Source organism: Chanos chanos, chromosome 1, assembly GCF_902362185.1.
Source record: "Chanos chanos chromosome 1, fChaCha1.1, whole genome shotgun sequence".
NCBI classification, from domain to species: Eukaryota; Metazoa; Chordata; class Actinopteri; order Gonorynchiformes; family Chanidae; genus Chanos; species Chanos chanos.
In genome coordinates this window covers 20,187,211-20,213,496 of record NC_044495.1, presented here as the reverse complement: position 1 = coordinate 20,213,496, position 26,286 = coordinate 20,187,211, and the positions used below count along the sequence as shown (strand labels likewise).

Below are 26,286 nucleotides of genomic sequence, written 5' to 3'. Positions count from 1 at the left end.
TTCACAGATGCCCTGAACGCTGGACAGGTTTTTACAGACGCTTATCGACTTGCTCCGCCACTGGTTTCTCTCCTCATCCCATGACTTGGTAGGCCTACAGGAGCTCGTGAAACATTCACCTCAAAATTCTTTCCCATCGGAGCGTTCTGGTAATGTTCAATCACCAGTGGGCCAGTCCTGCTAAGAGCATAATCATTAAAGGATTACCAGGAGAGTCCCATGCTTCCGATCTCTGCTGGGACGGAGCCCAAAACGCTCCTGCTCTTAAGGGTTACAGGCCTTTTGATGTGGTGACGGGACCATGCTTTGGAAAATGATGATGTGCTGTGGATGGGCAGTGGATTCATTTCGACAAAGGCTTTTGGTCTTCAGGAATCAACATAATGTTGTTGCTCAGAACATCATCTGTGAATCAGCTTTCTCTTCAGTTATTTATCAAGCAATCTGTTATCTGTCTATCTGTGACTGTAGAAGAGATATTACTTTAAGTCTGGGTATTATAAATATGGTGCAGAGGTAGAGAAACCGCTGCAGTGGAGGGGGGGGGGGGGACCTTGTTAAAAAGCTTAGAGACCGATGTATTCTTTAGTAGCTTGTGTCTCTAAAGATAAGTAAGTGAATGGTACTCATGGGACTTCTGGGAACTACGACTCAGGAACAGCTCTTCTCTTTAATCAATTGCCTGAGAGAGGAGGATGTTGGGTGGGGGGAGGGGGGTTGATGTTTTTTGTCTCTAGAGAGCAGTAATTCATTGCTGTCTTTTGTTGAAAAAAGCTTTTTATCAATCTATTTGTTGTCACTTAAGAGCATCTATCAGTGTGTGAGTGGAGGGTACTAGGCCTTGTTTCTCTGACTGTGCTGATGGGGCTTGTCAGTGTTCTGTGTTATTGAATACATCTTCATCTAGCCCAGTGTTCTGAGTATTGCTCCATTTTATCAGTAAAACAAGATTGTATACCGTTTTATTTATTTTACTTCTTCTTATTTTTTTTTTTTTACACCAGACCATCCACAAATATGTATTTTGTTTTATGCGAACTCTTGATGAATTTGGTCAGATTAATATCTGGTTTTTTTCCCACTTTGGCTGACTTGATTTTTCTCTGTGACTGAGTTGGGCACTTCTGCATGTTCATCTCTGTTTTTCTACAGTTGCCTCCACACCGTCACACACACCGTCACACACACTGTCACTCACACTCCCGTTGGATTAGCATTAAACCTGTTTATGTTTAGCGAGGGCCGTCAAGCAGTAGTGGTAATGATTATACTGTGACGGCAATGCCACACTTTGCATGCATAGATAGTGTGATGTGCAGTGAAAACCACAGAACACACTCTCACACTCTCTCATTCACACTGTCTTGGCCTGTCACTCTCTTACCTCCACAGCTGTGGATGCATACACAGTGAAGCTTATCAGCGACCCTTCCCTGTTTTTTTTGTGTGTGTGTCTGTGTGTCTGTGTGTGTGTGTGTTTGTGCAGTTATGAACTCTGGTCCTGTAAAAAATTCCACGGTATCATATCTCATCAGATTTCCATTCCATCTGTGACTGTTTATTTTTCCTCAGCACAGAGTGACAGCAGGACCCTGAATCCCTTTAACCAGAGTCAGAGTTCATCTATAGCCTACTATGACTGCACTGTCTACACAGACTGTAAGGCTAGAGAAGAGTGGAGGTGATGGATACACTCATCATCCTGCTCCTTTAGTTTGGAGTGTCATTATTTTCCCGTTCTCTGTCTAGGTTTACTGTTTTGTCAGGTGTTGTATATGGTAACTTTACTGTTCATAACCTGAATAAAAACACAGTGAAAGGGCAAGACCATAGGTAAATCCATTCCAAAGGGCTATGTTCTCTGCTTTCATTTTCCTGTTTTTAGGTTAACCTAGCTAAAACTTGGAGGTGAAAAAAAAAATCATCAGTATTAACTGGCCAAGTAGCTATGCCAAGAGGATTTTTGTGAACACGTGATGAATGAAAAATGGGGACCTACAGGTTCCACAGACTGTTTCCAGTCTGAAAGAAGACTTTCCCAGGTTTACTGGAAAGCACTGATCCTGTAGACTTGTATAGCTTTTGGGGTTTTTTTGGTACTTAAATGAAGATCACAGGTACCAGGAACATGGTTACCTCACAAAACCCATTGCCATCCAGTGCTGTTTTTTGGCCTTTACAAACAGGAAACCACCCAGATGACAAACAAAAAGCTTTTTAACTCGGTGCCAGTGTGTGACTCAGGGTGTGCCCTGACAGGTCCAGTGGCTTCTGATCTGGACTCAGAGTGGAAGTGTGGTAATGGTGGCATGTTTGGCTTTTCCTAATCTACAGGTTTTTTTTTTTTAAACCGGTATTGTTCAGCCCTTTTACTGTTGGCTCGCTTGCTTAAAGCTGCATTTCATGACTAGTGAGGAGGCCATTTTAGGACAATCAATGGCACCCAGCACATACGTCAGTGGTTCACTAATGACAGTTGTAAAATGTTTGGTTGCGCAACAAGGCTTCTTAAAATCTGTTGTTGTTGTTGTTTACCTATACTCTTTTTGGGGTGTTATAATTGGACGTTTTGGCTGGAAAGAGTACTGGGGTATGTTGATAATCTGATGGTTTCAAACATAGGGAGAAGACAAACTTTCATTCTCGACTAGTCAGAGCACATTGCAGTATTTTTGTGTAGGTGTTATTTTAATGCAAGATTAGAATGTAATGTGTAAAGAATGTAATGTTGTACTGTTGTCTTTGTAACATTCAAGTACTTCAATACTCAAATTAAAAACACTCAGAATCCTGGACTGCTACACTGCCAGTTTGTGTCTTCATCCTAAGATTATCATGAAATAAAAGACCAAAGTGGCAGTTAGGAGTACCTAATTTGACCAGGTCTCTGTCCCCCCGTCCTGGTCTCCGTTCAGCAGTCTGTGGGCTGGTTGGTTGTGCTCAGGCGGTAGTGTGTGCAGCTGAGGGAGTCATTGGGGCTTTACGGTTCCTCAGCCGTTCATACCGTAATAACTGTATGAGAGTGACGTTAAGAATTGATTGGGTCATGCTGAGGATGTATCCATTGTGCATCACTTCATTCTTGCGACACGAGCGCTATTAAACACGCCTGACTGTGCTAGCTACAGAACATGTGAAAACTTTGCCACAGGCAAACACGACATTCTCATCATCACGCATTTGTGTGTTCTGTGCAGCTCTGCTTCTCAGCTCTCCACTGCAGTTCCATTACTGGTGCTGCTAGCAGACCATCTCTTCTTTCTCTCTCTCTCTCTCTCTCTCTCTCTTTCTCTTACATAAGCTGTCGTTTCTGTTTGTTATGCATGGCAGGCTGTGGGTACATACACTCTGTACCTCTTCACTGCGGCATATGGCCCCTGTTCTTTTCTCAGAAATTGAGATTTTCCTCTTAAATGCACAAATCCATTCGTACCCCCTCTCCAGATTAAAATACCTCATTTTCTGCACTTAATGTTCACAGTCACTTATATTAAAAGCAGAACAATGGGATACGTCAGGTCTGGAGGCTTAGCATACCTAATGACAGTGAGGGCTCTGGGAATACTGCCTTCTCTCTGTCTTATCGGGGGGAATTTCCACTGCTCGTTTTTACTTTTCCCCTTTGGTTCAATTAGCCAATGCCCAGATAAAACTGTATGAATTATCCTTATTTTAGGCTTTTATTCTGATTTTATGACTGGGTGTTCTTGTGAGATTGCAAGGTGTCCTCATTTTGAACTTAAAGATAAGTCAATCCATGGTTAAGGTTTTAATACAAAGTAACTGAACTGGTATCTTTTGAACTCATTTGAAGATAAACTGCAGATGAGTGAAGTGTGTGCTATTGTGTGTATGAAGTCGGTTTAGGGCAGTCTTGTAGCGTCCACACTTATCTGTGTGTGTGTGTGTGTGTGCGTGTGTGTAGGTAATGACGGTCAGGTGTGAGTCTGGTCAGCTCAGGACAAGACGAGCGGTATCCTCATAGCATCCTTGTGTCCAGACCTGACCTGTTTGTGTGGTCGACTTTCTTTCTTTTTCATCTCCTGTGCTTCAGCCTGTGGGTCTTTCTCTCAGTCGGCCTGTTTCATTCAAAAGCAACAGCAACAACAACAACAACAACAACAAAAAGGACCATGGTGGTGATTAAAGAGCAGCGCAAAGTCCAGTTATTCTGTAATCTGCTTTATTTATTACTCTCTTATTGTAGCTTTTAACCCTTGTGCTTTATTTTATCAAGTTAATGTCCTTCTCAGAAGGTCCATTGATTTTAAGATGAAAGAACACAGGGCTGATGAGGCTTTCGAAGGTTTTATTGTCCTGATGTATTGTTATTAATTAACTAGTTATAAACTATTAGCAGATTTCCTGCCTTTGGATCTTAAATGGTATGTGTAAAGCTGTTTATCGCTCTGTTGCAAAGTGGCCTTTGAATAGATGCATGAACGACAGCGTTTCTGACTGTAGAAACACATCAAGGCTGTAGCGTGACCGACCGTCCCTCAGTCATGTTAGCTCTGTCACCGCCTGGTCACATGATCTCCTCCTGTAAGGTTTCACACACAAAGAGGCTATTGTCAGAGCTGTGCAGTGACTGTGTGTGATATGTGTGTGTGTGTCCTTGGCAAGATCCACTGTCCTGGAGCTGAGGTACACTAATCACCTCTTAAACCCCCTAAAAAGGCCGACACACACACACACACACACACTCACACCCACACCTAACAATACACTTACACACTTGTAGACACATGCACAGACCCATGCACACACACACGCACACACTTTTAAACAGATCACGGACGCTCACATACTTCTGACACTGACCAGATGAAGTGTCTAAGTCTACACAGTGGTGATATAAGAAGCCGTGATGTTGCTCCAGGCTTCAAACAATTAACAATTAGAGTAACGATGAGAGAAGAATTAAACAACAAAAAAAACAAAAAACAAAAGAGGGAAAACAATCCTGCTTTTGTGCTGAAGGGCCCTGCTGGAGCAGTTTGGACCGGCCTCCATGGACTATAAAAAGGACCAGGCCCGCCACTGGCCTCTCTCTCTCTCTCTCTCTCTCTCTCTCTCTCTCTCTCTCTCTCTCTCTTCTCTTCTCTTCCTACTCACTCTTTCACCCACTTCTCCTTTCTTCCTATTCTCTCCTTCACCTACTTCTCTTTTCTTCCTACTCCCTTTTTCTCCGACTTCACTCCAACCATCTAGTCATGCTGAAGAAAAAGAAAGATGGGGATTGCAGTGAGCCCTCTACAAAAAAGGTAATGCGTTTCCATGACGACAAGAGATGAGTGACAGGTGGCTTGGTGTCTTTTAAGATCGTCATTTCGGTAAGGGGGGTGGGGGTCTTCCACCGGAAGCATCCCACCCTTAAAGCGCATTGACTGCATTGCGTGCCTGGGCCATCTGTTGAGCCAGCGCAGATTAGTGTGGTGAGAAGTCATACAGTGTGAGAGCAGCGTAGGGGTCTGTACACAGCTGACAGATCCCAGCGGTCTGTTCTCTCTGACTCCTCTGTGACACAGAGCCGGTGAAGAGGAGTTAGACTAGTGCTGATCAACACAGGAAGGACGGCACTGACTGGGTCAGGACGGCTGATGCTCATCATCATTGCTTGATATGTTGGATTTGAAGTGTTTGTGTGATTGACTTTTTATGCGCACACAAACAAACTTACTTCTGTCTGTGCACAGGTGTGTCTGTGTGGGAGCGTGTGTATGTATGTATGTATGTATGTATGTATGTATGTATGTACACATTTGAGGCTGTGCTCCGTAGCCTTGCTCAGTGTGATGACCGATCACTCCTACAGTCCACGGTACAATCTTCCCTGATTATTTCTGACTATAAAAGTACACTGTGTGTGTGTGTGTGTGTGTGTGTGTGTGTGTGTGTCTGTCTGTCTGTCTGTGTATGTGTGTGTGTCACCAAATCATATCTCATATCAGTGTCTTTTGACATATCAGTGTCCATTTGTTAATGTGTTAACCACTCAACATTGACGTTTTGCTGTCTTGGGCTGTTTTCTGATTAGGCAGAAAAAGTAAAAATCACAGACTTGACTTGACCATAAATCATTTCTCTCTGTCTCTCTCTCTTTCTTTTTCCTCTCTTTTCTTATCATTGGCAACAGACCAATGTCAGTGAGTCAAAGCCTTGTAACTTTGCTCAAAAGTTCATGGGATGACTTGTATATGTGGTTAGGGGTGGGGCAGTCTGGGACTCATAGTCACAGTTGGTTTTATGTGGAGTCATGACTTTAGCCTTGGTGTGTCAGAGTGCATTTGGGGTTTTTTACTGTACGTCTGTTCTTTTACACATTGTCTGCAAGCCTTTGTCTCCTGTAGGTCTAATACTGGCAGTAGTCATAATGCAGGCAGTAGTCAGAGACTGAGAGTACTTCTGCCTGATGTAATACAGTGTTTTTTAAGAGCCTTGTATTTCAAATCCCTTGTGCATTAGAGGGATTTACCCCTGGTTATTCTGACAGTACGGCCACAATAACATTGCTACAGGCAGAGTGCACTTCACTGTAATCCAGCGTTAGTTCAGATGTCACATTTTCTAATCTCTCCCACTCTCTCTCTCCCTCCCTCTCCCTCTCCATCCCCCTCTCTCTCTATGGGAACTCTCCAGCAGATCCAGTTTGCTGATCAGAAACAGGAGTTTAACAAACGGCCCACCAAGATTGGCCGCCGCTCTCTCTCTCGCTCCATCTCTCAGTCCTCTACAGACAGCTACAGCTCTGGTACCACACGCACACACACACACACACCAACCACACGCACCAACCACACGCCTTTGTTTTTCATGGGATACTGCTCACTTCCCTTTGGTTTTCATTTAACCGCAACTGAAGATTAATAACTGAATCCCACTGAAAGAGATGCTTTGATGATTTATATGTAAACAATAATAGTCCTCTCTTAGTTTTGTTGTTGAGATATTTGTATCCTCTTTATTTAACACACACACATGCACACACACCCCTAGAGTTACAGAAAAAGTCCTCTTGTAGTGTCTCCCTGCCCATAGGGAGACACTGAGCAGTTTATATAGAGCACAGTTTGACTACCTAATTACCCATATCCCCTCATCAGTGACAAGTCTGCCTCTTCTCAACAATGACTGATCTGATTCTGTACAGTGTAGTCCAGTCCCTAGGCTGTGGAGCTGTTCTACTGTGTCATGTATACAGCTACCCTAACACACAAACCTTCATGTCTAAACATGTTTTTGTGCAAGTACATGTAAGTATGTTAAAAGAGGAGAAGCTACATTGGCCACACACACAAATATACATTCAGAACAAGAAAATCAAGCAGAGAATCAAAGTCTCTCTCTCTCTGAACATGCATGTACATATGTGTTTGTGTATACACATGCGTGTGTGTGCTGGTGTTTACTCTGCTAACACACAGTTCTGGTTTGCAGCTGCCTCGTACACAGACAGTTCTGACGATGAAACTTCCCCTCGTGACAAACAGCAGAAGAATTCAAAGGGCAGCGGAGACTTCTGCATCAAGAACATCAAACAGGCCGACTTTGGCCGCAGGGAGATCGAGATTGCTGAGCAAGGTGAGTATATGAGTCTTGTCTTTCATGTTTAGCCAGGACCAAAGTGTCTCTTTAGGATGCCCAGTGTTCTGAATCTGGTATGCGTTTATGCCAAGGTTACCGTGTGTGTGGAACTGGGCGTGCCTGTGTAACTCTGTGTGCGTGTGTTATGCCTGAGCATGCCTGTGTGTCGATGGGGGGTGGTAGATAGGTAGCGATTGTATCCTGTCCTGCTTTGATACCTTGTGTGTGTGTGTGTGTGTGTGTGAGTGTGTGTGATGCTCTTCCTGGGTTGCTGAGAGACCATATGTTCACTGTTCTCACAGACTGCAAGGTGCTATGTACTTCTCACCATTTTTAACCACGAAGGCAAACACTGGCTACACACACTCACACACATACACACATGCATGCGCACATACGCACAAACCTGTACACAGCTGAGTGTGTTTGTGCTTCACAGAGATGCCTGCTCTCATGGCGCTGAGGAAGAGAGCTCAGGGGGAGAAGCCTTTGGCAGGGGCTAAAGTGGTGGGCTGTACCCACATTACAGCACAGACAGCCGTGAGTACCACACACACACACGCTCACTCATACACACCCGCTTACGCACACACACGCACAAACTCATACACACCCGCTCACGCACACACACACTCATACACACACGCTGTCTGTCCAGCATCAAAGTACAATCATGATCATTTACATATACCAAGAGTCACATATCAGGTATCACTGATTCACAGAGATTAGTTTATGCTTAATCCAGTCTTGTGCCTGATTTTTGACTCTGTCTGTGTGTGTGTGTGTGTGTGTGTGTGTGTGTGCGTGCGTGTGCGTGTGCGTGTGCGTGTGGTCAGGTGCTGATGGAAACCCTGGCTGCACTGGGCGCTCAGTGCAGGTGGGCTGCCTGTAACATCTACTCCACCCAGAACGAGGTCGCAGCAGCACTGGCCGAGGGAGGTAAAAATCCCTCAGACTTTCTTTCATGTCGTCTGTTTCATCTTTCTTTTTCTGCCTTTACATCCCCTGCCCTTGTCTCTCACTCTCATTTCATCTACACTCTTAACATTCTTTCTCAATCTCAACCCCCACCCACTTTTCTTTTCTTTCATACCCTTTTTTTTCATGTTCATTTATCGTCTTATTGCCCTCACCCACTTTGCCTCCTCTTTCTGCTGCAGGTTTCTCTGTTTTTGCCTGGAAGGGAGAGTCAGAAGATGACTTTTGGTGGTGCATCGATCGCTGCGTTAATGTGGAGGGCTGGCAGCCCAACATGGTACATTTTCGAGAACTGCCATAATTCTCAAGTATTCATTTTACATGAGACGTCTCCAGTCATGTTTTAGTGTCTAGTTTGCAAGATCATTAGAATCCCCCTGTCAAACGGAAAGTATGAAAAGAATTTGTCTCTCTCTCTCTTCCTAGATCCTGGATGATGGGGGCGATCTGACCCACTGGATCTATAAAAAATACCCCAACATGTTTAAAAAGATCAAGGGAATTGTGGAAGAGAGTGTGACTGGGGTGCACAGGTAAGGCTTCATATACCACACTCAACAATCTGTCCTCAGCACTGCTGCTTCTCTTGAGGCATGGCTCCATCTAGTGGTCAGTAGGAGAATTGTAAAAAAACAACAACCCTCATATTCCAGTCCTGGAGCATCAGTACAGGAACGTGCTGTTTGTAAGATGAGCATGAACAAAGTGACAAAAATGTCTGCTTTCTAAATTTTATTGACATTGTGTTCAATATTTAAATCTCATTAGGTGTCAAAAACACTTTGCTCGGGTTGACCGATGAATGATTTGTAAAAAGATGCGACTTTTCTCTGAGCTTTCCCATGGTGTTTTGTGTTTGTGTCCAGGCTGTACCAGCTGTCCAAGGCAGGCAAGCTGTGTGTGCCCGCCATGAACGTCAATGACTCCGTCACAAAGCAGAAATTTGACAACCTTTATTGCTGCCGCGAGTCCATTCTCGATGGGTAGGGCTAACATTATTGGAGTATCAGAATTAAGTTAGGGTTTTTCGGTTATAAGCAAAATTTCAGTGTTTTACATGGCTCAGCTACTCTATATCAATCTGTATCTATATATTGAATAGTTAAACTGTGGGGAAGTATCTGGTAGTCTGCTCTTTGCGGCAGGACTGACATGTTTCTTTTACTAACTGGTTTATACTCCTGTTTCTGGACTGTTGCGCAGTATTGTGTGTTTGTTTTCTCCTGGCCAGGCTGAAGAGGACCACCGATGTGATGTTTGGAGGGAAGCAGGTTGTGGTGTGTGGATATGGAGAGGTGAGACCGTGTTTTGAAGTTCTTGTATTCACTCTAACCCCACCGGATCTGCATTAATGCAGCATTCATGTACCACCACTGGGGGGCGCCATGTCGCCAATGGTATATGGCCAACCGAATGGCCTCCACTGCATGACTTTATAAATCACAATTTTTGACTCTTAGTCAAAGTAGTGTATCCCCAACACGGTGTTTTCACGCCCGGTGTTCTAAGCTTTGAGTCCAGTGCAGGTAAAATGAGCGTCTGTGTTTGCACAGGTGGGGAAAGGCTGCTGCGCTGCTCTGAAGGCAATGGGCTCCATTGTCTACGTCACTGAGATCGACCCCATCTGTGCCCTGCAGGCCTGGTGAGCACAGCCGTTACAACCCACAGCTGCTGACCCATGAGTGCTAGGGCCTCACACACCCTGCCTGGGGGAGGGGGGTGGGGGTAGTTGGTGTTCAGACAGACTGAAAAGAGAGAAGAAAGCATACAGCAGTGATCACTCTCAGTCAGAGATTACTCTACATCTCTCATTTCACTGTTTGGCTTCAATTACTCAACATCTGTCTCTTGTAGGTTGTGCCACTGTAGCGAACAGAGACATTCTGAATTGGCTTGTTTGTTTGTTGATTTAGTGTCGTTTGGTTGCAATTACTGTTCTTCAATCTTTGTTTTTAACTATTTATACTGTCCTGTTACAGCATGGATGGCTTCAGGTTGGTCAAACTGAATGAAGTTATCAGACAGGTGGATATTGTCATCACCTGCACGGGTGAGTGTAGCTTCACTTGTAACAGTGTGTCTGAGGTCAGAGACCACACCAGTCCTGGAATCTTCTTTATCATACCATCATCTCATTTATGATGGTTAGACTGGTGTGTCTGGTGTACTGCTGTTAGCTTCACCCAGTCACACTGGAGATGTGTCAGGCAGTAGCAGACAGCTGAAAGTAGATTCTAAATCTTCAGCAGTACTTTCCATCCACATGTGAGGGCTGACTCCTCTTGATATGCTGTCTAATCCTGATTATTACTTAACAGATTAATTAATTCTCTCTGGATTCGAGGCATCTTTTACATTGGTATGCATGGTATATGAATACCCACATTCCAAAGGTGCTGGAATCCATTAATACAAAGAGATGTCTAACAAAACACCCCTTTTTAAGTTGGTTATTCGTTGATATAGGGGTAGCTTATACCTCTGCTTCAGTCAAATCTGACATTAACCTGTGTATCCAAACATTTAGCAGTGCCTGATATGTAACATGAGTTAAGGTAAAATAAGGTCCAGAAGTCAATAAGTCTCTGAGTCCTGGGCCTCTGAAACGAGCTCTCATGTGGCTCTGACCTTGTGTGTTTCCACTTCGACATTGGGAAAATGGAAAGATTGAGTAGTATTGCAGCTCAGCCAGGAAAAGGAATCGCTCCACTATTTTGTGCTGTTAACAAAAGCAGTCTCTTATTGATTTTGTTTTTTGTTCCTGTGTGTGTGCGTTTTTCAGGCAATAAGAACGTGGTAGTGAGGGAATACCTTGACCGTATGAAAAATGGCTGCATTGTCTGCAACATGGGCCACTCTAACACAGAGATCGATGTGGTAAACTTAACTACTGCCTGTTTACTGCCTGTTTGACTGTGTGTATGTGTACGTGCGTTTGCTGTGTGTGTAATGTCAGTGTGTTTTCTGCTGATGCTTGTGTTTTATTTGTTAGTGTTTGAATGATTTGTCCTATTGTTCGTAATGATCAATGTCCGTATGTTTTAGTAAATCACAGTCTTGTGCTTATCTGCTCTAGGCAAGTCTGCGGACCCCTGAGTTGACCTGGGAGCGTGTGAGGTCACAAGTGGACCATGTCATCTGGCCAGACGGCAAGAGAATAGTCCTGCTGGCCGAGGTGAGAGTCTCAACCAGTCACTGTGTCATCGTTGTGATGCTTTCCATACTGTTGTAACCTTAATTCTTGTCTTTAGATCCCTTACTGTGTGTGTCTGTATGTTTTTATTTGTTTGAATCTTATTCTCCAAAACTGCACCTTGTTAAGACGTCTCTGAACATAGCTGTTAATGTAATGCAGTATAAGAGAGACAATGACTTTGACTGTGTATTCTAATTGACAGAATAAGACTGTTGAGAGGTGTGTCTTGTCCCCTGTGTATTTGTCTGATTGCCCTCAGGTTTTAATCAGTGGATAAAACCCCCTTCCCCCCCTCTCTCTCTCCCCTCTCTCTCTCTCTCCCCTCTCTTTCTCTCCCCTCTCTTTCTCTCTCTCTCTCTCTCTTTCTCTCTCTGTCTAGCACTGCTAGGTTTGTTTGGATTCTCTGAAGTCTCTTTACACAGTGTTGCGCTGATTAAATCCACTGTGTTTCGTCTTTGCTGAGTGTAAATGTAGTTTGTGTGTCTACAGTTATGTGATCTGAAATATCCCATTAGCCTCTAATATAAGATACCTTCATCACTGTCCTTGTCTAATGAAATGTAGATGACTTTGTGTTAATGCTCATGTGCTTTTCTGTGTCCAGGGTCGACTCCTCAACCTGAGCTGCTCCACTGTACCCACGTTTGTACTGTCCATCACTGCTACCACCCAGGTCAGAGAAAGAGCCCAAAAAAAGAACATCATGAAAGAATCATTGGAGTTCAGGAGATCATTCAAGCGTTATCAGTCTTTGTATAGTTGTGTGTGTGTGTCTTTACACGTGTCAGTATGTGTGTGTGTGTTTGACTTTGTGTTTGAGTTAGTGTGTGTGTGTGTGTGTGTGTGTGTGTGTGTGTGTGAGTGAGTGTGGTCAGGTCATTATCTCTGTCTGCTTTGCTGACTGTCAGTCTGTTGACCTCAGTCCGTTGGGTGGGTGAGGGGAGCAGTCTTGGCATTGTCATGGTAACAGAATCCCTCCTCTCTCCCCTCCCTGTCCTCCTCCCCCTCACCTAGGCTCTGGCTCTGATAGAGCTGTACAATGCTCCAGAGGGGCGATACAAACAAGATGTCTATCTGCTGCCTAAGAAGATGGGTAAGACAGAGACACATTCATTCAACATCATATAATACATCAGCATAGTCACACAAACACATGTATTTATTCGTAGACTTGCACAAATAAATCGCCTCGTTGCACTAAACATACACATACGTGTGTGTATATATCACCTCCACGTGACACGTGATGTATGCACAGATATAAGGGATGCTGGCATAAGCCAAAAACTGTAGCATAGAGAGATTTTATGCAGAAGTGTTTGTGTATAGGATTAATGGACTCTCCTGAGAGGAGGCTTGGCCTTACTAGTGGCAGGATGGGTGTTTGTCTGTTACTGCTGTGCTGTTCTGTACTGCAGTGGGTATATTCTGCTCTGCATAAAGATGCTTTTCCAGACTAGTCGCATTTCACAGCAGACTGAATCCTACTGAAAGATTCAGAGCATCTGCAGGCACACTTGCCCATGTGCACTCTGCTATGGGCCCTGCATGGAGAGAGAGAGAGAGAGGGAGAGAGAAATATAGGTCAAGCTGTCATAGCCTGCTGCATGCTGCTCCATTCACTGTCATTTTGCTCTTTGTCTCTCTCTCTCTCTCCCCCTCTCTCTCTCTCTCTCTCTCTCTCTCTGCCTCTTTTGTAACTTCTTTTATGTCAGCTAGAAGCTCAGTAGTACTGATGTTGTGTCTGTACAGTTTTAATAGAAACCAGCACTAGAGAGAGTTTGAAATATTATGAGCAGTGAAACTGGAGAGTATGGCGAGCTGGTGATGTGAAGAGATGTTTAGAGATTGTGTGTAATTTCAGGCAGTAAGTGGTTTGTTTCATACGCAGTAAAGGGTGCTTTAGGAGCCTCTTAATGTTCAGCTGTTCATGAACTCTCATGTATTGAGACCGCTCTGATAGAGACAATTTGCACAAAAACAAAACATAAAACTGACAGTTCAGTCCATACCAACCCAGTCCATTGAGTCTTTATGAAAGTGTTTGAGATTAAATTTGTATGGGGATTTTTTTTTTTCCATTGCAGACGAGTATGTTGCAAGTCTGCATCTGCCAACGTTTGATGCACACCTTACGGAGTTGACAGATGAGCAGGCCAAATACCTGGGTCTGAACAAGAACGGGCCCTTTAAGCCAAATTACTACAGGTAAACCACTAGGCCCCCGACTCACAAATCATGCTGCACCCACTAACTATATTCTCACAAGTGTTTCCATCTCGATGTTGAACTAGTAGTAGCGGAAAGTTTTTTTTGTAAACAGATAATGAACAAATATTGGGCTGAATTGTACCTGTCAAACTGGTTATGAGCTTTCTCTGTTGTCAATGTTAATGGGTTGAATTGAAATGGGGGTTTTGAGTCGGCAGTCTGCCAACAGTTTCTGTATCACTCTGGAGATGACCAACCATAAAGGCAGTTTCTCACTGACTCTCACTATCTCTCTCCCAGGTATTAAACCAACTCACACAAGGAAAATGAAGACTAAAGAAATCAACAAGACTCCATAATCCTTACAGACCAATGCGAATGAGTGAAAAAGAAAGTAAGAAGTGAGAAAAGTGGAGAGGAAAAAGAGGTGTTTTAAGCCCTTCTTAGGAGAAGGGAGAAAAGCCCCTTGCTGATTGGCCGAGGTTACGGGCATGGCTAATTAGTGCTATGGCAGTGTTTATTTATTTTCTCTAAAATAACATAACTCTAATCGTTCACAAGCTGCTCCTGCCATTGGTGCTCCTAGCAGTGTCAGCATGGAGATTTTACCATGTCATTGTCTTTTAGCCTCATGTGTCAGTCATATGTTATCCATCATCTTCTGTTGTTCAGCTATGATTAAGATGTTAATGAAAAAAAAAATGTTAAAGAGGACAAAAAAAAAAGAATACTACAGAAATGTACGATTGATGACCTCTGAAGATTTTATGATGGACATATAGCATGTCCTGGGTTTTTTTTTTTTATTTTTTTTTATACTTGTGATTTTTCTTTATATTTTAAAAATAAACACATGAACTAAGGTTGGGTAAAGTCATAACTAGGGTTTGACAGAGGTGTCTGAATCATTGCTTTCTTTTATTTGATCACACGTTTCAAATCACTGTTCTGATTTTACGATTTATTTTTGAACATGTGTTAATTTTTATGAAGTATTTGCAAATTTTGTGTTCTCATGTCCAAGTAAAGTTAATTCCAATTAAACTGGACTGTGATGGATGTGCAATGGAGCTTCTCTCTCCACCTGCCACTCAAACTGGAAATGATTCATCTCCTTGGCTAGTGTTGTCAGTATCTCAGTGTGTCCCTCACATTATACTTTCTATGTGAAATTGTCCAAATGAAACCAGTGTTGATGTCTGTAGAAGAACATTAAGCATTCTGAAATTCAAAATGTCTTTGATTTTTTTTTCTTTAACGCATTATTCTAGAGGTTTGTCACTGTGACATCATTAAAGGGGTTTATATTTAGATATTTATAGAGAAAATAAGATTTTTCAATCTTCTCCCCTTTTGCCATCCACGTTCCCTTTGAAACGGTCAAATCATTTTAAAGATATGCAGTTTAGTGTTATATACTCAGTGTAATTTTAAATATCCTGAAACCCTTATTTTTTTAAATGTTGTGATGTAGAACCTATTTCCATGAGATTTCAGATGTACTTTCAGTCTGGTACTACGTGTCTTTGCCAAGTTCTTATTGGATTTGAGTTCCAACAGAACGGCGCAGGCATGTCCTTAAAGAAGCCAAAACCTGTTTCAGGTTTACATTTCTGTGTCTGTGGTCTGTTTTGGCAGTCAGGATTGGCTTTTTTCGTCACAGACCCTTTGATTCATTTGTGATGAGGTTTGTTTTTTTTTTTTCTCAGCTGAAAAGAAATCTGGGAACATCTTTATAGTAGATCTCTAACACATCTCTCCATGTTTTGTCATAAAGGGAATATTAATGAATCCTGTTCTTTTCCCTCCCAGTTTGGTGTCACTTTGTTCTCTTTTCGGGTGGTTTTAAGTAAACTGACAGAGCAGAACATTTTTGTGACATTTTGATTTGAGCCGTTTGGATGTGTTGCCTGCATCATCATCTGGTGTTTTATTGTTTTCTGTTATGCATTCATTACCTTTGAGAATGGCCACTGCTATCTTACTTTCACATCCCTGTGATGGCAGGGGACTGACAGAGCAGTTGCTATATCTGAACATGGCCACTCAGAGGTTCGGTGTGATGTAACAGCACAGTGCCACTGTTCCCATTGCAAGCTCATGTAAAAATGTCTCTAAGACTTTTTGGGACTTAGGCGTATCCACATGATCATCAAAATTATTTCATTTCATAAACAATTATATTTTTTCTTAAGATGTGAGCGTACCAGGTTGAGGGGGGTCCCTGTTTGGCTGCCTACGATGAGTGACTCCCTTGCCCTTTTGTCTTTCATCGTCCCCTAAAGTTGACATGTCTTCTTTTCACAATAATTTCCCTTGTGCTCTCATCCAGACCTGTCTGAAAAAAAGCACCTTCATAAGACTTCATAACCCATAAACATCTCCCACTGACAGTGTCACCCTTTAGAGCAAGCTTAGCTGAACTGTGTCCAAACTGTTGTCTTAATTTTTTTTTTCTTGACCTGTTTTGTGAGAGAGAGTGTGTGTGTATGAGAATCCTGGTTTATCAGGACCTTGTCACTCTGATGCAGTTGTCTCAGGTTTTTCACCTGTGCGATTGTTGGGAGAACAGTTTGAGTCCAATTGCAACATTACATGGGGTCAACACCAGCATCTCGTACAGTCTCAGAAGTATAGGACGGAAAGTAGATCAACTCCTGTATTTATTGTTGTAAATCTTCAGTACAAATGACAAATTCTCTTATGTTGTCTAAACTATGTTAAAATATTGCAAGTGATTATTATAGTAGATGAGCAATAATAAATCTGTAATCTTAAGGAATAAAAATAAACAAAAATGAAAAAAAAAAAAAACAACAACACAAATTCTGTTTGAGGTGTGGGGAACTGCTGTATAATCTTTTTTTTTTTATTTTCCTAGATAACCTCTTAAGGTGATGAGACAAATTCATTTTTATAAACCACTGCCTGAAAACAGTTTAAACTTTATTAACTTGGATTTTGAGGCAAGTAGATGTATCTACAAAGAAGATTATTACACATTATCTTATCATAGTGCTGCCAAATTGATTTTAGAGGCATTCTCAGGTATTTTCATTGCTAGGATTTTAGTTGAGAAGATATTGTCTAGATAGGGCGCCTGATTAAGTACCATCAGAAAAGATCTAAGAGAAACCTACTGAGTACTAGGACCTTTTTAACACATTGCCACACTGAAGAACTTTGCCATAACACTATCCCTTTGAATATGTGAGTATATTCAAAACTGTTAATATCGGTTCATTTTTTCCAGGTCCAAAGTCAGTGACTTGATGAATCTAAATTATGTGAATGAACATTACATCATTAATCTTCAAGCATTCTGAAATACATAATTATGAAGAGTGTCAGTATACACTCACTGGCTCTAAACCTCCATGAGTTATTGAACAGTTTAAGACTGTCTTGCAGCACTGTTGTGTTACATAAACTTCATTAAGAAGATGTGATAGGACTTGTTTGGAAAGCTTGGGGAAGACCATTTATTTGGTATCAAACTTATTAGTGAAGAAACAGATTTGTCAGTGGACCAAATAAGTTGCCTTGGTCCATTGTTTCATTTTAGAGATTGGCTGGTGTGATGTGTAACATGGCCTTAACCTGCAGGTGGAAATTGTAGCCTCGAGTTTAAAAAAAAAAAGACAAGTGTATACTCCTTATATTTGCTTAGGTGGCCCTAACTGACATCAGCATAAACAGACCCCGTGCTACATGTGAAAGGATGGTGCAATTTCAAACAGGGTAATCTTTAAAGGATTATCTCTATGACTATCACAGCATTACTGGAATCGCATCGTAAAATTGCCATTATCTGTCATCTTATCATTTACTGATGGTAAAAATTTAAGTGTATTAAAGTAGTCAGACTAGCAGAGTAAAGAATAGTAAGTTTGGTAGAAGTTTCAGCATTCTCATACCCCAGTCTGAGCCCTGGTCATACTGGTATTCTGGTGGTGCTTATTCCTGCCTGTTGGGTTATAAGTGGTGAGTGTTGTAACGACAGACAAGCTTCATCAACACATGACTGAGAGAGAGTGAGTCAGGGTCTGTGTGGGCGGGGCATCGAGGCTGAGCAGCTGCTGTAGCCACTCACAGCCGTGGTGACCTATTCACTACACCCTCCACTCACCCCCAGGCTTCAAACGCAGCACACACAGACAGTGTCTGCTTCGCTCTTTTTGAGTGGTCAATACACACACACTACTGTTAAATCATTACTGGAGTGGCACAGAGAACTGGACTGACAGCAGGGTAACACATTACAGGGCTCTGTTGTCATGTATGGTCTAGACCTTCAGTCTGTAGTGCAAGAGTTTTATGACTTAGTGTGAATGCACAGAGTGATTGCAATCTGGCAAGCAACATATTTGCCTGCATCACAAGGTGAAGGTGCAGGAAACAGAACTGTATCACAAATTTTACATATATGTCCAATTCTCACACAGGAACCACCTCAGACTAAGAAGGTAAAGGCTCGTCCACAGTCCCTCTGACTTCCTGCAGAACTTGTTTAGCCTGCAACCACATTTCTCTTTTCACAATGACTTGTGTGTGTTTTTGCCATTGTGACTGCTTGAGTGACAAGAAGGAGTGAAACCCGTACTCTCACACCTGCCAAAAACGACACAGACAGCTACATTTCCTGAGGCTCCCAAATACAGATGGCAGAAGTTGCATAGCTGAGATCCAAGCTGTGAACTCATGATAGAAGACACGGATGTCTGAACTGTGTGACAGTGCCTTAACCAGAACCAGCTTCTGTGGACTTTTTTTTTTTAAATCAGGTGTGGTGATGCACTTCTTAAACACAGGATCTAGACTCAGAGGAGGGCATGAAAAGAGAGGCATATTTTTTTTTTTTTTTGGTCCGGTACCATCTCACAGTAAAACTCAATGCTGTTTTCCATAGCTGAATTCAAAAGGAGCTTTGTTTTATCCCTTCTTTCACTTTCATTGGTTGTTAACTTCCTGAATTCAATGTGACCTGCTGCAGTTCCTCTTTGGTCTTTTCCGATTCCTCATAGAGTTTCAGTGAGATTCAGAATATGAGAATATTTCCCCTCCTCCCTCTCCCCAAACACCCAAAGTCTCCTGTGTGACAAATTTTCCCTGTGGGATTTGACATCCTTTTATAGTGTCCAGAATTCAATCCAATCATATAAAGTGCTCTCCCAGCATGGGGGTTAGACAAGGGGAGATTTAGGATGTGCATACGTGCTCATGCATGTCAATCATTGCCAGGCCCTCCACCATTATGAATTGATAATTCACCTGCTGCATTTATGCAGAACTTGAACAGTTTTGCTTTTGCAAATCCAATCATCTAATAAATTTCAGTGAAAGGGGAGAAATCAGTGACAGTTAAATAATATAGAAAACCAGTGTGCGCCAGATGAGATACAATTAGTTAATGTATAAACAGCACGGCTGAAAAAAAGTATTGTAAGTGTCCTTGAATACTAATTCCATTAATGAGAAAGACTGTCTCCGCTTGAAGTGTGGGTAAGTGTGAGCAGTTCCTATCCAAATTTTTGCTTGTTCTCTCCATCAAGGATGCAATGCCCGCTATTTATATTTTAAATTTAATGCACATATATTCTTTGATACAGATTTTAATACGTTACAGTACTTAAATGCGAAAGGAAATGGCTTGGCACTTTATTACACACTACAAAACAGCCGTACATGCACTAAATCAGTCTTTCCTGTCATTCATTTTGTCCGACATGAATAACATGTTGGACCTAACGAGCTAAATTCTGACAGCTCAAATGGGCATTTGGTATTTCCTAGTTTCCTCAAGAGATGCACGCGTCCAAAGACAACCTTTCTGACCAACGTCCAAGTTCGGTGTACGCTAAACCACGCCTTGAGCGGCTCTTAAATAGCCAATCAGAGAAACGGGGATGGTTATTCTGAATTTGGAATCCAGCGCTGGTTTCAATGTGACAGTCCGCAGCGGTGTGTATGGGAATACGTCTGGTCAGGGGAGAGTGAACCTACGGTTGACAGATGCATCAAACAGACGACATGGAGGTACCTATTCTTATTAATTTTAACAATAACACCAACAAACTGAAGTACCTGGCGCAAGGGAGAGGTGTGTTCAAGGATCAGCAAAAGGATTCGGAGGTAAATCCGGACAGTTCGGACAGTTTGCGGCGGTGCTGTCGGGCAGGGTTATGTGTGTATGTACGGCAGTTGTTGCTGGGGAGCTTTAAACGCCCTTGCTACAGATCGGAGCCGCTTCTCCAAGCATGCAGCCCGAGTTGTTATTTTGGCAACACGACAAGTCATCGCTAAAAATATCTTTGACGTACGAATTTGAACGCGGCAAAAGCAACTTAGGTGATCTGCTACTGTGATATTTTTATCGTTACCTCGCTGTAGATCTCACTATTCTTTATAACTCCTGGTTACATGCCCAGAGCGCGCAAATTCCAGTAGCCTACTTGTAATGTAATTTGTTGAACCCACCGTGATATAGTCAAATTATTGAGGCGAGTGACAATCAGCGCTGAATAGCAAAACTGCATACCTGTGAATTAATGCGCCGAACATACAACGAGAAAACCATTTAACGACCTTAAGGTGTAAAATCAAATCGAGGTAGCCTATGTGAGATTTTTCTGCTGCAGCACCGTTTCCTTCAGTGCCTAATCCGTAGATACCACTTAATCATTCAGTCAGTCATCAAATACGCAAACCGATGTATTTTTCATTCACTTCTTGGCGAAAGAGTCTAGTGACCTTTTTTCTGGAGGGTTGAGGGAACGCCCCTCAGCCCAAATCAATTAATTTCTTGGTTGTGATTGAGCATATTATTATTATTATTATTATTATTATTATTATTATTATTATTATTCAGAGGAATTGGAGCGCGATTGCCTTGCAGCCTCGGTTTTGTAGAACAGTGGACAGAGGATTCTAGGAATAAACACTTCAAAAACATTTTACCCCCCCCCCCCGACACACGCGCGCACACACACACACACACACACACACACACACACATACACAAGGAAATACAAATCGGTCGTAACAGGATTCATGCCGAGTGCACACCATTGAATTTCAACTATGTACTCTGTTCTCCACTCACATAGCAATAACATGGTGTAAATCTGTCTCAGAGGTTTAATAAGCCAAAGCTATCTCACATGCGCTCAACCTCTACTGTTATTACTTTTGACTTATGGCTTTGCCTCGCCTTCTCTACTTATGGTAAATATGACCATTTATAGAGGATACCCACTATTTCATTGGATCTCAGGACCGTTGACTGTCTCAGTGTTGGTCATAATATTCATTTACCAATGTGGAGTGGAGGGATATGACCGCTTGCGTTCCTGCCAGTCAGGTTGGAGGATGAGAAGACATCAGATGCCTTCGTCGTCCTCAGCGAGAGACTCTGTGGACTGTTGGGAGAAGCAGTAGCCTTCTCTCATTTCCTTGACTGTTTCCTATCTGAGTGTAGGCTTTCTTTCAACTGATGAATCAGTTTAACTAAGCATTTTATTCAACTTGGCAACAGGGCAACTGACTTCCCTCAAGGCTTAATTACTGCCAACACCTAATGTACTAATTACTTACTTTAGTCTGACGTTTGATTTGGTGACTTGTGAAGTTCAGTTTCATAGGTTTCAGATAATCCCTGATGAAGGCAGTCCTGACGGATCTGAATTTTGCTCTGAGTGTCTGTACTATATGGGAGAGGTTTCAGTATTTGTCAGTATGAGCTGTCCAGACATAGCTGTCTCCCGCTGTACTGCTGTGTTACAGTGTATCACATGTATGATGCTGTCCCACACTAAATTCTCTGGACCTCTCTGAACGTCTCACAGTTCCCTTTCTGGAAGTTTCTGTATATCATATTGATCTAACTTTACCCCCCAGTGGGTGTGGGGCTGACTGCATTGCCCTACTGTGTGAGTTTTGGCTAGGGCACTAATGGAATATGCAATCCCTCTGAAATGGGTGACAATTAGACAGGGCTTATGTCAGGAGAAAACACAGATTCCCCTCCAAAACCTCCCAGTGAGAAATCCCATGCCCCTGCTACACTGCCATCTGCTACTGCAGACCAAAATAAATGTGACACTGCGCTTTCTGTGTGTGTGTGTGTGTGTGTGTGTGTGTGTGTGTGTGTCTGTGTCTGTGTCTGTGTGTCTGTGTGTGGAAAGTGTGCCGTAGCCACTGTAGACGCGGATGTGCACGTGACCTGTAAGTTGTATAAGAATGAGCTGCAAGTTTGTGTTAGAGTTTATGTTAATGTTGTATACACTATCTATAGTTGTAATAATGTGCAGTTTTTATTGGTGGATAACAAAGCAGGATGTCAGTCTGCAGCCTCTAGTGAAGACTTATCCAAATACATCTTGCCAACTCCTCTATGAGAACGTTGTTTACTGTTGGTTGACTGCTTGTCTCTTGGATATTGTCAGTGCAAAGGGGAATACTCCTGCTCTTTGAAAAGCTTGAAGACTATTTTTGTAATTTTGGAGCTGGTGGTACTAAACCATCTGTCAGCTGATAATGGCATTCAGTAATTTGTTAGAAGTGCCATGGTGTATTGAATATGCCAACACCCTTCCTAGAAAGGTGGTTGTTGCCCTACTCCAGTCAGTATGGTCCAGCATTGGTAGAAGGTTTAAGAGATGATCCAGATGCTCCTCAGACATTCTCATTCATATGACTTTTTTAAATGTCAGACAGGGTGATTCTCAGGGTTAGTTTATGCTGTAAATAAACACTGTAGAACTAGATCTATCAGAGACCTGTCTGCTGTGACTTTGCTGGGAAATCCATGTATGTTTTTCCCGTAGAAGTTCACCTTTGATAATGACAACGTGTGTATTCGGAGTGCAGCAACATGTTTTGAAGTTTCTGTGAAAGGAAGTTGAAAAAATGTCTGGGACTGCATTTGTACAGATCACATTCTGTGAGCTATATACAGTTAGACTCTTGTACCGCAGTGCTGTGTATTTAAAGTAGCATTAGTTCCTGAATTTATTTTTTTGTTTCTTTCAGTTTTCATTTGTATAAATTTGTAAATGTATCAGTGTGTGTATGTGTGTGTGTGTTTGTTTGTATTTTAGCATAGTTATGAGCAGATGTGTGTGTTGGGGAGATTTTGTGTGTGTGTGTGAGTGAGTGTGTGTGTTTCTATTTTAGTGTAGTTCTGAGCATATGTGCGTGCTGGAGAGATTTTCTGTGTGTGTGTGTGTGTGTGTGTGTGTGTGTAAACATTTTTGTGTTTGAGAGTCTCATGGGGTAGGCAGTAATCAGAGGGTGAGATGATCATGAGAACGTGTGAGAGTGTTGGCTGGAAATGGCTGTTAATCCTCACAGAAAAGTAGGACATGTTGACTACTGAACCCTCTCTAATTGCTCAATTAATTTCTCATTCATTTCTTTCACAGAGTGTAGCTAGTATTCATTATGTGGACTGTAGTCACATAGTAAACAAAACTCCATTAATAGCTCTTACTGCATCAAGGGAAAGTACTGGAAAAACCTGAAGTGTGTGTTGTTAGAGTGCTCTCAGCAATACGATGAGCTTATGTGTGTGTGTGTTTGTGTCAGAGAGAGGGAGAGAGAGAGAAACAGGGAGTAAAAAATATAGGAAAAAACCAAAACGCTCTTTATTTTTGTGCTTGTGTGCATGTGTGCATATGTGTGTTTGTGCGTACATGTGTGCATATGTGTGTGTGTAAGTACATGTGTGTGTGTGTGCATATATCTGGCTCGCTGAATATCTTCTACTGTGGGTTTTGCAGGGATCCATGGAATCCCCCAACCTGGAGTTTGAGTATGGAGATACTGACAGCCTGACAGCAGAGCTCTCAGGTTAGTACACGCGCACGCACATGTACACACACACATAGAGAACCATATTGGCAGCATGTAGCATAATGTGTTACTGTCTCCCTGTCTGCCAGAACATCTGCAAAATTTTGTAGAGAGCAGAGTAATCATTTTTACCATAAATCTTGAGATGAGTCATATGACAGTTTAGTATTTTCAAAGGTTTCTCTCTCTAACATATTTCTGTTCACACCTGCCTTTTATTTTTGCTGTTGACATTGCCTTTAACATACTCTTCAAGTCATATAGATGATTCACTCCTCACTTTTCATTAATGCATGTTTTTTAGGCAAAATGAAACTGGAGCTCAAACAGGCCATATAGTCATATTGTACAAATCATAAATCAAATCATATAATTGATATCAGTGCAATAGCCTAAAACTAACAATGTTACTGCGGAATATTCCTCTTGGGTTTTGCTCAAATGTTGAAACATTTACAAGAATTTGAAATGGGACTTGATCTAGAATAAAATAAACTCCCAAATAATCTCACATAAATGCAGAATAAATTGAAAGAATAAAATAATCTAATCCAATCTGTAATGACAAGTAACTCTTGTGGAAAAGTGCTAAATCAAATTATCTTTGAGGGAAGCGTGTGGAAGAAGACATGAACTCCAGTATGATACACCACAGTAAGCTGTCTGTGCGGTTAGGAGGTTTTAAATGCATGGGCTTTCAACCAGCTCACTGACATTCATTTTCATTGCTTTGTATTTACTTATTGATGTCCTATGCAAGGGTATTCAATTGTTTAAGAGACAAATGTATTTAATTGATTTGAAGTGTACAAATATACGTTTTCCCAGGTCCCTGATGTCTCTTTAACTCTGTCTTTAATTCTCTATCTCTGTCTATGTCTCTCTCTCTCTTTCTCTCTTTCTCTCTTTCTCTCTCTCTCTCTCTCTCTCTCTCTGTCTCACTCTCTTTCTCTCTCTCTCTCCACAGAGTTGTACAGTTATACAGAAGAGAAAGAGTTTGGTCTGAATAGGGACTACTTTGAGGAGGACTTCAGGAGTCATGGTCAGGCCAGGCATTGTCTGTCATACACTAATTGTGCTGTAGACCATTCTCATTATCATGGCCTCTCTGTCTGAATGCTTGATAGCCATCTCTCACAGGCACATTGAGTGTGTGTGTATATGTGTTTGTGTTTGTGTGTGTGTGTGTGTGTGTGTGAGAGAGAGAGAGAGAGAGAGAGAGAGAAAAAGAAAGAGAGAGAAAGTTATTTGTGTTTATTAGTCATTTGTTTATGTTTATTATTTGTCACTGCCATGCATGCCTTGTAGTGTGGAGTGTGAGTGTGAGTGAGCTCATTAACTGAACAGTCCCAGGTGTGTGCCACAGAAAGGAGCCTAGAAATGAACTGTCAGCAGTGTGTGTATGGTTGTGTGTAAGGTCTATCTCTCTGTTTCTCCCCCTCTATTGCTCTCTTTCTCTCACTCTCTCTCTGATGTATGTGGATAAAGGTCAGATGTCTACTTCACTTTCTCCTCCCGTCTGTCTTGTCTGTGTGTGTCTGTGTGTGTCTGTGTGTGCCTGTGTGTGCCTGTGTGTGCCTGTGTGTGCCTGTGTGTGTCTGTGTGTGTCTGTGTGTGTGCTAGTTCTGGTCATTATGCGTGATGCGGTGTCTCTGTGTAACACTTGGGTCAGTCATGTCACTGTAGTTTTTCTGTACGGGACTCACTGCATCATTTTGGCATAGTCACAACCTGCTAATGTCTTCATGTTTGAACTTGAAATGGTATGCACAAATAATTTTATAAAATCAGAATTTGAAACCAGACATGTTTTGGATAGGTTAAGGAAATGTATGCAGTTTTTGGCCAGTTATTGCAACTACAGTCTCTGAAGTAATTTTAATGAAAACAGCTAAAATTTTTGTTAAAATCTGAGTGATATGGATATAAGTATGGAAAAATTGTAAATACAAGGAAGATTCAAATGAAAAATTTCCAGCATCTCGGCACTTTCCTGCCCTATTTTCATGGTAACTGGCATGCCAGTATACTGTCATCGTTTGTTTTCACTGTCCATATGTACAGTACAGCAATGCATATAAACCATTTTGCCATCTTGGAGATAACACCTGTGAAAATGTTTTGAAGTAGGCATATAATGAATTTGTATCACCCTTGTGGTATGATGGTAGTCGTGTCCTGTCTTGAGGTTAAGTAAAACTCCACATCTTGACATTAGCTCAGCATTAACACAATGATTCATCTTCATAACTAGCAAGCCCCTGATTGGCTGAATATGGAGTGTATTCTCCCAGTAGCAGGGCTACTGAAACTGTGAAAAGCTATGCTGTCCTGTAACATATTTAAACTGGGTTACAGGGGTGTGTTGCCACAGATTGCTGTGTGTTTGCTGGCCCATGTAATAGCTGTAAATTACTCCTGTGTGTATGTGTAATGTATTTGTATAGGTATGTGTGTTC

General features: G+C 42.0%; 2 protein-coding genes across 4 annotated transcripts in view; both read left to right on the top strand.

Moving 5' to 3' along the window:
* ahcyl2b (adenosylhomocysteinase like 2b) overlaps positions 1–15,041 on the top strand; it is a 28,878-nt gene extending 13,837 nt beyond the window's left edge. Inside the window, exons 2-17 of one of the 3 annotated variants that reach the window (XM_030772555.1) lie at positions 6,646–6,754; positions 7,441–7,584; positions 8,027–8,127; positions 8,427–8,529; positions 8,751–8,845; positions 8,995–9,101; positions 9,435–9,551; positions 9,800–9,863; positions 10,122–10,210; positions 10,548–10,618; positions 11,351–11,445; positions 11,645–11,743; positions 12,369–12,437; positions 12,779–12,857; positions 13,852–13,972; positions 14,276–15,041. In XM_030772555.1, coding sequence (XP_030628415.1) covers positions 6,646–6,754; positions 7,441–7,584; positions 8,027–8,127; positions 8,427–8,529; positions 8,751–8,845; positions 8,995–9,101; positions 9,435–9,551; positions 9,800–9,863; positions 10,122–10,210; positions 10,548–10,618; positions 11,351–11,445; positions 11,645–11,743; positions 12,369–12,437; positions 12,779–12,857; positions 13,852–13,972; positions 14,276–14,282 — 1,470 coding nt within the window. In that variant the 3' untranslated portion in view covers positions 14,283–15,041. Of the gene's footprint in view, positions 1–6,642; positions 6,755–7,440; positions 7,585–8,026; positions 8,128–8,426; positions 8,530–8,750; positions 8,846–8,994; positions 9,102–9,434; positions 9,552–9,799; positions 9,864–10,121; positions 10,211–10,547; positions 10,619–11,350; positions 11,446–11,644; positions 11,744–12,368; positions 12,438–12,778; positions 12,858–13,851; positions 13,977–14,275 lie in introns of those variants that run through there. The other 2 variants (XM_030772562.1, XM_030772571.1) reach the window with 2 other exon arrangements.
* Positions 15,042–19,987: 4,946 nt separating this feature from the next.
* strip2 (striatin interacting protein 2) overlaps positions 19,988–26,286 on the top strand; it is a 20,910-nt gene continuing 14,611 nt past the window's right edge. Inside the window, exons 1-3 of the mRNA XM_030771829.1 lie at positions 19,988–20,107; positions 23,755–23,824; positions 24,795–24,869. Of these exons, the coding sequence (XP_030627689.1) occupies positions 19,988–20,107; positions 23,755–23,824; positions 24,795–24,869 (265 nt within the window). The remainder of the gene's footprint in view (positions 20,108–23,754; positions 23,825–24,794; positions 24,870–26,286) is intronic.